Source organism: Neofelis nebulosa, chromosome 3, assembly GCF_028018385.1.
Source record: "Neofelis nebulosa isolate mNeoNeb1 chromosome 3, mNeoNeb1.pri, whole genome shotgun sequence".
In the NCBI taxonomy this organism is placed as follows: domain Eukaryota; kingdom Metazoa; phylum Chordata; class Mammalia; order Carnivora; family Felidae; genus Neofelis; species Neofelis nebulosa.
Genome location: NC_080784.1, coordinates 98,460,124 through 98,473,418, shown reverse-complemented (window position 1 = coordinate 98,473,418; position 13,295 = coordinate 98,460,124). Strand labels below are relative to the sequence as shown.

Here is a 13,295-nt window from a genome sequence, read left to right as displayed (position 1 = left end):
AAATTAGTATTAGTAGTTAGTAATAACAGGGATTTGGTGAATTTATAAATGTTGCTTCTTAGGCCTTATATTTAGGTACAGGTTTAGTCTTGTTTTTTGGGTTTGGTAGGACAGTAATAAATGCGTATTTTTATTAATAAGGTTAACGGGGGGTAAGGGGGATTTGGTTAAGCTAGTTATTTACTAAATTAAAGTGTTTGCATGTGTAATGCATATATGCGTATGTGTAAACGTGAGTGTACGTGTATACGTGTATGCGTGTGTGCGTATACGTGGGTGCGTGCGTGCCGTGTCACGTGAGACGTTAAGAATTGAAGTGTATGTCCTGTAACCATTGACTGAATTGCACCTTATTTGTATGCGTGTGGAGACCCCGCATAGAGAATAAGCCCAGCTACAAGATATTTGACTGCATCGAGACCTTTACGGTCATAGCTGAGTCATAGCAAGTTCCCCCCCTAAAAATTAAAAAATACCAAATGCATGACACCACAGTTATGTGTGATCATGGGCCGATTAGTCATTAGTCCATCGAGATGTCCCATTTGAGAGGGTTGAAGGATTGGAGTCAAGAATTTGATGGCCCTGAGGTAAGAACCAGATGCCAGGTATAGTTTCACGACAGAAACCCCCAGGTTAAGATGGGCCCGGTGCGAGAAGAGGTACAAGTTCAGGCAAGGGTTGCTGGTTTCTCAAGGCTTGGTGATTAAGCTCTTTCGGACAGTTGAGGTCCATAGAGGATTAGTCCTAGAACTAATATTATGTATGACTATACACTATTATGTCTTATGTAATATAAATATTACACATAAGCATTTGCGTAAGTATTACGCTTAGTAATGCAATGTATTACAATGCTTAGTAATGTAAATTAGCCTTTTCCATATTACTGAACTATTGAGGTATCTACTATGTACCAGACACTGTTCTGGTGCTGGGGATACAGCAGTGAACAAAGTCCCTTTCTTCAAGAAGCTATTACCAGTGGAAGAGTCTACATTGTGTGAAGGGAGGTCTGGGTTCTTGTATTCCAGAAAGATTTACATGAGGATCCGTGCTCAAATAAAGACAGCAAGGAGGAAGGTAGTAAGCATAAAACAGTTTGCTTATTTATTTATTTATTTATTTATTTAAAACAGTTTATTAAGGACAGTACACTGGCAAGGTGGGAGAGTGGGCAGGCCCAGAGGTGGTAGCTGCACCTGGGTTAGGGGTCTCTTTTCTTTTTATGTTCGTGTCTGTTACGGGTCATAGCCGGGACAGTCTCTGGTTGGAAAGGGGAGTTTTGGGCTCTGCAGGGTTCTTGCCACAACTGTCATGGCCATCTTCCTCCTTGGTGGGGAGTGTAGGGGTTGAAACCACAATGTAAATATATTATAATGAAGCTGTAGGTTACACTGGGGCAGAGGGAGGTGGAAGAGGAGAACTTTGGCTCTTGGTCTATCAGCTCCTGGGCATTGGATACCTTAATTTAAAGCCAGGATATTAGAAGCCAACAAGTCAGGATGTGATGCCCTTAGGCTTCTAATGTGTCACCTATTTATCACTGCCTTTGCCTCCTGCTCACGTTTAACTAACTGCCTATTCTACCAAAACCTTTATCTAATGGAGAAGACGAATTAATTGGCAAGTCGTATAATATGTCAGGTAGGATAAGTTTAACAGGAATAATAAGATAAGGTAGTATTTGAACAAAGACCTGAATGAAGTGAGGAAACGATCTGAAGGCAGGGCTGAAGACAGAGAAAACAAGTACAAGTGTAATTGCAAAGCCACAGAAGTAGGAGTAGCTGAGAATGCTGGAGCCATCGGGGAGGAGGGTGGTAGGAGTTGAGATGGCAAAGGTTAGCAGGGCCAAATCGCACATGGCCTGATATATTTAAGGACTTTGGGGTTGCTCTGGAGGAGATAGGAAGCTCTCAGTTCTGAGCAGAGGAAGGACATGATCCTAAATTTTTGAAAGGATCACTTGAGCTACTACTGTGCCAAGAACAAGCTCTGTAGTGTAGCAAGGGTAGAGGCAGGGACCAGGAATTTCCATTAGGAGGCTATAGAAATTCTCAAAGCAAGATGATAGTGGCTTCTGGATTCTGGATGTATTTTGGAGGGTGAGCCAAAAGGATCTGTTGACAGATTAGGTAAGGATTTTCAGAGAAAGAGAAGAATCAAGGATCACTCCATGATTTTAGCCTGAGCCTTACAAAGATGTCTTTTTTTTTTTTTTTTCCAAATGAGTCATTCTTTTGCTAATGATTTAATCAATGGGAAATTTAGAGTATGCATGAAAGAAGAGACCACAGGCGCCTAGGTAGCTCTGTGGGTTAAGCAGCCATCTCTTGACTTGGGCTCAGGTCATGATCCTATAGTTTGTGTGATTGAGTCCCATGTTGGGTTCCATGCAGACAGCCTGCAGCTTGCTTGGGATTCTCTCTCTCTCTCTCTCTCTCTCTCTCTCTCTCTCTGTCCGCCCTTACCTGGCTCATGCATGCGTTCTTGCTTTCTCTCTAAAAAATAAATAAATAAACTTTAAGAAAGGAAGAGACAATACTGTTTTAAGTATATTACGAAATCATCTATTAATTTAGTAACCTATTCATTAGTAATCTATTTATTAAGCACCTACTATGTACCTGGCCCTGCTGCTTCAAAACATACGAATATGAATATCATATTGTCTCTGCCCTAGCAAAAAGCATATAGTCTACTGAAGAAGACAGATCTATAAACTGCTAATATAATTAATATAAATACTAATAATATAGGGCTGTGAGCAAAATGTTTTCTGAGAGATTTCAAGGACACTTTATCTATAAAGTCTTTTTTAGGAAATGGTATTTATACTAAGTATGAGGAAGAATAAAAATTTTCCCACCGATGAGAAGAGTGTCATTCTAGGCACTTAAGTATTAGGATCAGTCAATTCAAATCTCTGTGTGAAAACATTTTAAAGTAACATTAATACCAGTGAATACTAATAATACTTATTTAATTTACAGAAAAAGAAAGCACTAAATGGTGAAGATCATTCAGGTTCTACAAATTCAGTATCTTCTCTTCACCCTGTGAAAGAACATGGTGTGTTGTTTGAATGCTCACCTGAAAAGTGGACAGATCAGAGAAGAACACCACCAGTTATGGCTTACTGGGTAGTAGGGTAAGTGGGGAAAAAAAGTATTTGAAAGTGAAGTAAAATGTTAGAAAAGCAGTAAAAGAGATAAGCATTTTAAGATGTAGGCGTGGAATTATTAATCCAACTATAATATTTTAATAGACTTTAGTATTTTGCTTTATTTACCATCTCCTTAAATTCCTCCCAAGAATTTCTCTTTTTACTCTTTCTTTTTTTTTAATGTATTTTTAAATTCAAGTATAATTAACACACAGTGTTAGTTTTAGGCATACAATATAATGATTCAACAATTGTATACATTACTCAGTGTTCATCATGATAAGTGTACTCCTCATCCCCTTTACCTATCTCACCCATCTCCCACCCACCTCCCCTCTCTCAACCACCAATTTGTTCTCTGTATTTAAGAGACTGTTTTTCAGTTTGTCTCTTTTTCTTCTTTGTTTTGTTTCTTAAATTCTACGTTTAAGTGAAATCATGTGGTATTTGTCTTTCTGACTGCTGTCTTTTTCTATTAAAAAAAGCTGATTTTGTTATCTTATAAAATTATATTACTAATACACTAAAAGATAATGATTCCACAATTTTACTATTTCCTTCTATCCATCCCTACTTCTTTTCTTCCCTGTCTCCTCCTTTCTTTACCTCTTCCTTCTTCTTTCTCCCCACCCCGCCCACCAACTACAAGACCCTGCCTGACCTAGCTCCTGCCCACTTGTTTCCATCTATCATTCCTTCTCCACCCACTGTGCACAGCCACACTGGCATCCGTTGAATCTTGTTCCTGCTAGTCCTTCTGTGTGAAATGTTCTACCTCTTAACCTTTGTATGTCTGGCTCCTTGATATTCAGATCAATGTTGGCCTCAAAAAGAGGATCCATGGGTTTTATTCTCAAGTTAGTTAACATAAAGTGTAGTGTTAGTTTCAGGAGTAGAACCCAATGATTCGTCACTTACATATAACACCCAGTGCTCATCCCAACAAGTTCTCTCCTTGATGCCCATCACCCATTTACCCCACCCCCATCAACCCTCAGTTTGCTCTCTGTATTTTGAAGTCTCTTATGGTTTCCCTCCCTCTCAGTTATTGTTTATTTTCTTGTTTGTATATGGTCTTCCTCCCCCTCACTAGAAAATTAGCTTTATGAGGTCAGGAATTGTATCCGTCTTGTCCACTACTGGTGCCTACAACAGCATTGTACATAGTCACTTGATAAATATGTAACAATTGAGTAAATGGAGCTGTGCTTGGCAAAATGTGGTAGTGGGAGGGTGGTATGGCAAACACGAAGATAAAGTCACAGCTATCAGCAGTCTTACATCTAGAAGAAGAAATACAAAATATGCTCAAACATATATATGTATATATATATTTATTTATGGATATATAGATTTTTTTTAGATAGATAGAATGAATTAGTTGATACAACCAAACACTATGGGAGTTCTGAGGAAGGGGTGAAAACCTATGTTGGGATTACAAAGAAAGGCTTATAGATTCCATTTGGCCTAGTTTGAAAATGAATTGGATTTGGATAGAACATTCTAGGAAAAGGATGGGATGAAGAAAGACCAAAACAAGGGAAATCATAAGGCATACAGTGAGTAGACTGATTTGCCAGGATGGTAAAGGAATGATATATACAAAGATAAAATGAAAGATTGACTGGAAAGCTAAGTTAGGACCACTGCAAAGAGCCTCCAATTTCTGACCCAGGAATTCAGTTTTGAGCGAAATATTGAGCCACTAAACATTCTTTGAGTTGCAGTAAAGAATTGATGGAAGAGCTGGCTACTGGTGTGGTACCCGCACCTGACCCCTGGGGGTAGGGGAGCCAGCCCTGACTAGGTAGTGAACTCAGAGGTGCATTGGGAGAGCAGTCCCCTCCTTCGAGTGCTGTGGGAAGAAGATATATTGCCACTCCAAGGACAAATGACCCTGCAGGCACCAGCCAGAGACCTTTCGTCAGCTGGGCAGAGTGGCACTATGGGGCACATGGAGCAGGATCCTTTCAGACATTGGAGTTTGAATCCCAGCCAAGTGCCTCAGAGGCGTTGGAGACTGCGGAGTGGGACAAACAGGCTGCTCCAACCTGCACGGTGCTATGAGGATTGTCTGAACAGTGTGGTTTGTGACACCCGGCAGGGGAGCGGAGATTAGGGTGTTACCATTTTTCTCCCCATCACCAACTTGGTGGGGCTTCAGGGAATAAGACAGCACCCACCGCCCCCCCCAGTGGAGGCGGGACCTGTTTATACCAAATCCCACCCTCCGTGCCTGGCAACTGCATATCTACCAGAGCGAGACTGACACTGACTGAACCAGAAGGCCCCTCCTCTAGACCAGCACAGCCACCAGTTCCAAGGCACCATCAGACAACGACATTTTTAATCTATTCTTTTTATACCTCTTCTGTATCTCCTTCTTTATTTTCCTCTCTCTCTCTCTCTCTCTCTCTCTCTCTCTCTGGATTAAGCCATGTAGTTTCTCAGAACCTCTGCCTGGTCATTTTTTTTTCCCCACCCCTGTCATTTCTCTCTTTGTATGAAATAAGGCTTCTTTCACCACCACCCCCTTTCTTAATTTTTTCCACGTTATTTCAATGAACAAATCAAAGCACACCTGGTGGAAGGTCCAAACCACCACTACAAATAGGAAGATAAAGCAACCAGAGTCACAAAAACAGACAACACTCAACACACTCCAAAAACACCTCCTGAAGGGCCAGGCCCTGGACAGTGTATGACCCCATTTTGATATAGTAGTACTCACAGATGCAGGACACATAACAAACTATTAAAACATGTAAAAGACAGAAAACTAACCAAAATTATGAAACAGAAGGATTTTCCTTAAGAAAAATTCCAGGAAGAAGTGACAGCCAGAGAATTGCTCAAAACAGATATAAACAATATATCTGAGCAGAATTTAGAATAGTAGTCATAAGATTAATAGCTGGGCTTGAAAAAAGCATGGAAGACAGCAGAGAATCTGTTGCTGCAGAGATCAAGGAACTAATAGTCACAATTAATTAAGAAATGCTGTAAATGAGGTGCAAAATAAACTAGATATATTGACAGCAAGGATGGAGAAAGGAGAGGAGAGAATAACTGAAATAGAAGATAAATTATGGAAAATGATGAAGCCAAGAAAAAGAGAATAAGAAAATAGTAGACCACGAGGGGAGAATTAGAGACCTAAATGATTCAATGAAATATAATAATATCTATCCATATCATAGGAGTTCCAGAGGAAAAAGAGAGAAAGGGGCAGAAGGTTTATTTGAACAAATTATAGCTGAGAACTTCCCTAATCTGGGGAAGGAAGCAGACAGCCAAGTTCAGGAAGCACAGAGAACTCCCTTCAGAATAAACAAGAACAGGTCTTCATCATGTAATATCATAGTGAAACTGGCAATATGCAAAGATAAAGAGAGAATTCTTTAAGCAGCTAGGGACAAATGGGTCTTAACCTACAAGGGTAGACACATAAGGGTAGTAGCAGACCTGTCCGCTGAAACTTGGCAGTCCAGAAGAGAGTGGCAGGAAATATTCAATGTGCTGAAATATAAAATACGCATCCAAGAATCCTTTATCCAGCAAGGCTGTCTTTCAGAACAGAAGGAAAGATAAAGGCTTTCCCAGACAAACAAAAACTGAAGGAGTTAATGACCACTAAACCAGATCTGCAGGAGATCCTAAGGGGGACTCTGAGTGGAATGCTACAAAGACTACGAAGGACCAGAGACATCACCACAGGCACGAAACCTACAGATAACACAAAGACACTAAATTCATATTTTTCAGTAATCACTCTGAATGTAAATGGACTAAGTGCCCCAATCAAAAGACATAGGATATCATAATGGATAAAAAACCAAGATCCATCTATATACTGTCTACAAGAGACTCATTTTAGACCTGAGGCACCTTCAGATTGAAAGTGAGGGGATAGAGAGCCATCTATCATGCTACTGGAAGTCCAAAGAAAGCTGGAGTAGCCATATTTGTCTCAGACAAACTAGATTTTAAACTAAAGACTGTAAAAAGAGATGAAGAAGGGCATTCTATCATAATTAAGGGGTCTGTCCATCAAGAAGAGCTAACAGTTGTAAATGTTTGTGTCCTCTACTTGAGAGCACCTAAATATATATATCAGTTAATCACAAACATAAGCAATCTTATTGATAACAATATGGTAATCGTAGGTGATGTTAATACTCCCCTTACAGCAATGGACAGATCATATAGGCAGAAAAATCAATAAAGAAACAATGTCCTTGAATTATACACAGGACTAGATGGACTTGACAGATATATTCAGAACTTTTCATCCCAAAGTAGCAGTATACACATTCTTCTCAACTGCACATGGAACATTCTCCAAAATAGATCATATACTGGGTCACAAAACAGCCCTGAATAAATATAAAAGAATTGAGATCATACCATGTGTATTTTCAGACCACGATGCTATGAAACTTGAAATCAACCACAAGAAAAAATTTGGAAAGCCTCCAAATGCATGGAGGTTAAAGAATATTGTACTAAAGAATGAATGGGTCAACCAGCCAATTAAAGGAGAAATTTAAAAATATATGGAAGCAAATAAAAATGAAAACATGACAGTCCAAAGACTTTAGGATGCAGCAAAGATAGTCCTAAGAGGAAAATACCTTGCAATCCAGGACTATCTCAAGAAACAAGAAAAATCCCAAATACAAAACCTAACTTCACACTTAAAGGAACTAGAAGCAGAGCATCAAAGAAACCCCAAAGCCAGCAGAAGAGAAATGATAAAGATTAAAGCAGAAATAAACAATATAGAATTAAAAAAAAAAAAAAACAGTGAAAACAGATCAATGAATCTAAGAGCTGGTTTTTTGAAAGAATAAACAAAATTGATAAAACCCTAGCCAGTCCTCTCCAAAAGAAAAGAGAGAACCCAAATAGATAAAATCATGAATGAAAGAGGAAAGATCACAACCAACACCACAGAAATACAGTTATTAGAGAATACTGTGAAAAATTATATGCCAAGAAACTGGACAATCTGGAAGAAATGGACAAATTCCTAGACACCCAAAACTCAAACAGGAAGAAATAGAAAATTTAAACAGACCTATAACCAGCGAAGAAATTGAATAGGTTATCAAAAATCTCCCAGCAAATAAGAGTCCTGGGCCAGATGGCTTCCCAGGGGAATTCTACCAGACATTTAAGGCAGAATTAATACCTATTCTTTTCAAGTTTTTCCAAAAAATAGAAACAGAAGGAAAGCTTTCAGATTCAGTCTATGAAGCCAGCATTCCTTTATTCCCAAACCAAAGATCCCACTAAAAAAGAATTACAGGCCAATATTCCTGATGAACATGGATGCAAAAATTCTCAACAAGATACTAGCAAATCTAATTCAAGAGTATATTAAAAGAATGATTCACCACGATCTAGTGGGATTCATTCCTGGGCTGCAGGGCTGGTTCAATATTTGCAAATCAATCAATGTGATACATCATATTAATAGAAGAAAAGATAAGAACCATATGATCCTGTCAATAGATGTGGAAAAAGCATTTGACAAAATACAGCATCCTTTCTTAATAAAAACCCTCAAGAAAGTTGGGATAGAAGGAATATACCTTAACATCATAAAAGCCATATATGAAAGACCTACAGCTAATATCATCCTCAATGGAGAAAACCTAAAATCTTTCCCCCTGAGATCAGGAACACAGTGGGGATGTCCATTCTCACCACTGTTGTTTAACATACTGTTGGAAGTCCTAGCCTCAGCAATCAGACAAAAAAATGAAATAAAAGGCATCCAAATTGGCAAGGAAGAAGTCAAACTTTCATTTTTTGTAGATGACATGATACTCTACATGTAAAACCCAAAACACTCCACCAAAAAACTGCTAGAACTGATCCATGAATTCAGAAAAGTCACAGGATGTACAATCAATGTACAGATCAGTTGCATTTCTATACACCAATAATGAAGCAACAGAAAGAGAAATCAAGAAATCAGTCCCATTTACAGTTGCACCAAGAATCATAAAATACCTAGGAATAAACCTAACCAAAGACGTAAAAGATCTGTATGCTAAAAACTATAGAAAACTTATGAAAGAAATTGAAGAAGACACAAAGAAATGGGAAAACATTCCATGCTCATGGAATGGAAGAACAAATATTGTTAAAATGTCGATACAACCCAAAGCAGTCTACACGTTCAATTCAATTCCAGTTAAAATTGCACCAGCATTATTCTCAGAACTAGAATAAACAATCCTAAAATTTGTATGGAACCACAAAAGACCCTGAATAGCTAGAATAATGTTGAAAAAGAAAACCAAAGCTGGAGGCATCACCATCCCAGACTTTAGCCTGTGCTACAAAGCTGTAATCATCAAGACAGCATGGTATTGGAACAAAAATAGACACATAGAGCAATGGAATAGAATTGAGAACCCAGAATTGGACCCACAAATATATGGCTAGCTCATCTTCGACAAAGCAGGAAAGAGTATCCAATGGAAAAAAGACAGTCTCTTTAGCAAATGGTGCTGGTAGAACTGGACAGCAACATGCCGAAGAATGGACCTGGGCCACTTTCTTACACCATACACAAAAATAAACTCAAAATGGACGTAAGACCTAATGTGAGACAGGAGACCATCAATACCCTAGAGGAGGGCAACAACAGGCAACAACCTCTTTGACCTTTGCAACTGAGGTTGCAGCAACTTCTTACTCAGCACATCTCTGCAGGCAAGGGAAATAAAAGCAAAAATGAACTATTGGGACCTCTTCAAGATAAAAAGCTTCTGCATAGCAAAGGAAACAATCAACAAAACTAAAAGGCAAATGACGGAATAGGAGAAGATATTTGCTAATGACATACCAGATAAAGGTTATTATTCAAAATCTATAAAGAACTTACCAAACTCAATACTGGAAAAACAAATAATCCAGTGAAGAATTGGACAGAAGACATGACTAGACACTTTTACAAAGAAGACATCCAGATGGCCAACAGACACATGAAAAAATGCTCAACATCACTCATCATCATGGAAATACAAATCAAAACCACACGGAGATACCACCTTACACCGGTCAGAATGGCTAAAATTAACAACTCAGGAAACAACAGATGTTGACAAGGATGTGGAGAATCAGGAACCCTCTTGTACTGCTAGTGCAAATGCAATCTGGTACAGCCATTCTAGAAACAGTGTAGAGTTTCCTCAAAAAATTAAAAACAGAATTACCCTACAACCCAGCAATAGCACCACTAGGAATTTATCCACAGGATACACAGTGCTGATTCACAGGGGCACATGCATCCCGATGTTTATAGCAGCACTATCAACAATAGCCAAATTATGGAAAGAGCCCAAATGTTCATCAACTGCTGAATGGATAAAGAAGATGTGGTATATATATGCAATGGAATACTACTCAGCAATAAGAAAGAATGAAATTTTGCCATTTACAACAATGTGGATGGAACTGGAGAGCATTATGCTAAGTGAAATAAGTCAGAGAAACATATCATGTGTTTTCACTCATATGTGGAATTTGAGAAACTTAATAGAAGACCATGGGGAAGGAAGGGGAAAAAAATAGTTACAAACAGAGAGGGAGGGAGGCAAACCACAAGAGACTCATAAATGCAGAGAACAAACTGAGGGTTGACAGGGGCGGGGGAGAGGGGAAAATGGGTGATGGGCATTGAGGAGGGCACTTGTTGGGATGAGCACTGGGTGTTGTATGTAAGCAATGAATCATGTGAATTTACTCCCGAAGCCAAGAGTACCCTGTATACACTGTATGTTAGCTAACTTAAACATAAATTATATTTAAATTAATAAATAATAAATAACAAACAAAATTTAACCTAAAAAAAATTGGTGGAAGAAGTAATCCTGTGTATTGGTCCATAAGATTTTGAATCACCTGAGTCACTTATTAAAATCAGAGATGCCTGTGGCCCACCCCAGACCCAGTAACAGAATCTAGGATAGCGGGACTCTATATTTTTAAACTCCTTGTGATTGTGATTGTGTAATCAACCAAAGTTGGGAGGAGCATCAGCATAAGCTCAACTCTGTGTAGTCTGATTAGAGATGTGCTACTGTAAGATTACACCAGGAGCAGGAAAGGGAGTAGTATAGACACAGAGAACAGAGATAAGAACAGTTAGGCATACATGCATATGTGCAGTGGAGCCTTAACTACATTCACAACAATTGGAATAGAAAGAATCAAGAGGTATTGAATTATGATGATGCAGATATGTATATACTAGATAAATTTGGAGCACCTGGGTGGCTTAGTCAGTTAAGCGTCCAACTTGGGATCAGGTCAAGATTTCACGGTTCGTGAGTTCGAGCCCCACATAAGGCTCTGTGCTGACAGCTCAGAGCCTGGAGCCTGCTTCAGATTTTGTGTCTCTCTCTCTGCCCCTCCTTCGCTTGCACTCTGTCTCTCTCTCTCAAAAATAAATAAACATTAAAAAAAAAAAGAATAGAGAAATTTAAGGAAGTCAGGCAAACTATCTCTGATTTAAAAGTTTGATTTGTATATACTAGTGTCCACTAAATGTATCAAAAAAATTTTTTTTAATTTTTTTTAATGTTCATTTATTTTTGAGAGAGAGAGACAGCAACAGAGTGTGAGAGGGCTAGGGGCAGAGAGAGATAGAGACACAGAATCAGAAGGAGGCTCCAGGCCCCGAGCTGTCAGCACAGAGCCTGACGCAAGGCTCAAATTTACATGCCATGAGATCATGACCTTAGCTGAAGTCAGGCACTTAACCAACTGAGTCACCTAGGTGCCCCATAAATATATCAAAATTTTAACTCTCTAAAAAAATCAAAGTTTCAATGGTATTTCCAATTGAATACTATCTCCAAAAACAAATCACATTTTTAAAATGTTTTAATAATAATTAACATTTAGAAAGTAAATGGCAGTGTTCAGTAACTATTGTACTTAATGATGTTAACATCAACTGGCTTTATTGTAATAATAATGACTACATTTAATATTTTTTAAAACTGAGGGATATGGTAATTACATATTGATGAAATAGGCTTTTTACACTCTGGAAAAATAGAAATAATTGACCTAAGACATATATTATTTATTTAAAAATTAATCTAGCTATATTTCCCCCTACTATAGATTTAGACTAGTGGTTTTTAATTCACTACTAATTCTTTCAAAAACAAAAATAAGATATATTAAAAGATTGGAGTTTTTTCCCTTTGATTTTTGTTTTTTGAATTTCTGAAATGAGTGTGTTCTTTTCCTCTACAGGAGACTCTTTCTTCGTCCCAAACTTCAAGAACTTTACATCTGTTTTCATGATTCAGTCACAGAAATTGCCATAGAAATGGCTTTTAAATTGTTCTTTGGATTAACCTTGTAGCTGTGTTTTCTTGATGCATAGCAACTATGCATGGAACATTGAACAGTGTTAGGATTGCTGAAAACATACACAAGAAGATAAGGTTTAGCTTCTTTTAACTGTTCAGTTTGGAACATAATAATGTTAAATATTGAGATGATATGCTCTTGGGTTTGATGCACTAAATCTTATGTAGTATTGTCAGACTTTTGAAAAGATACTTGATCAAAATAAGAAGGGATTTTTAACTTATTTCCATTTTTTGTATGTAATGTTAATTTATTGACTAGTTTGAAATAATGTGAAGTTTTATATAAAATTAATAGAGGAAATATTTATCTTGAGGAAATATTTATCTTGAAAAAATACACAGTTCATAAGTAAATTCACTTGTGTATTTTTCTCAAGACTAATGAGGATATCTGGTGAAAGAATCACAAAACTGGAGGATGTGACCAGGTCCTGTAACTAATTAGTGCTGTGACCATGAACAAGTTTTTGTACCTCTCTGAGTTCAGAATCTTCATGTATAAATGAGATGACTGCATTGAGACTTCTAAAGTCCCTCTTAAGTAACATGTGCAATTTTTTTTCTTCTTGCCTACTCGTCAGTATCTAAATTTGTAATGTCCAAGTACTGACTCCTTATTAGATCAAATACTTTTCTTTAGTTTAAGTGCTTTAATAGATACCTCACTGTGGGGTAGAAGAACTAAGGAATGAAAATTAAACTTTTTTCTCTATTTA

The 13,295-nt window shown here is 37.9% G+C and overlaps 1 protein-coding gene across 3 annotated transcripts in view; it reads left to right on the top strand.

Moving 5' to 3' along the window:
- The window catches only part of INTU (inturned planar cell polarity protein), a 95,794-nt gene extending 82,499 nt beyond the window's left edge, over positions 1-13,295 (top strand). For all 3 annotated transcript variants that reach the window (XM_058721429.1, XM_058721428.1, XM_058721427.1), the window contains exons 15-16: positions 2,997-3,154; positions 12,458-13,295. In XM_058721429.1, the coding sequence (XP_058577412.1) occupies positions 2,997-3,154; positions 12,458-12,569 (270 nt within the window). In that variant the 3' untranslated portion in view covers positions 12,570-13,295. The remainder of the gene's footprint in view (positions 1-2,996; positions 3,155-12,457) is intronic.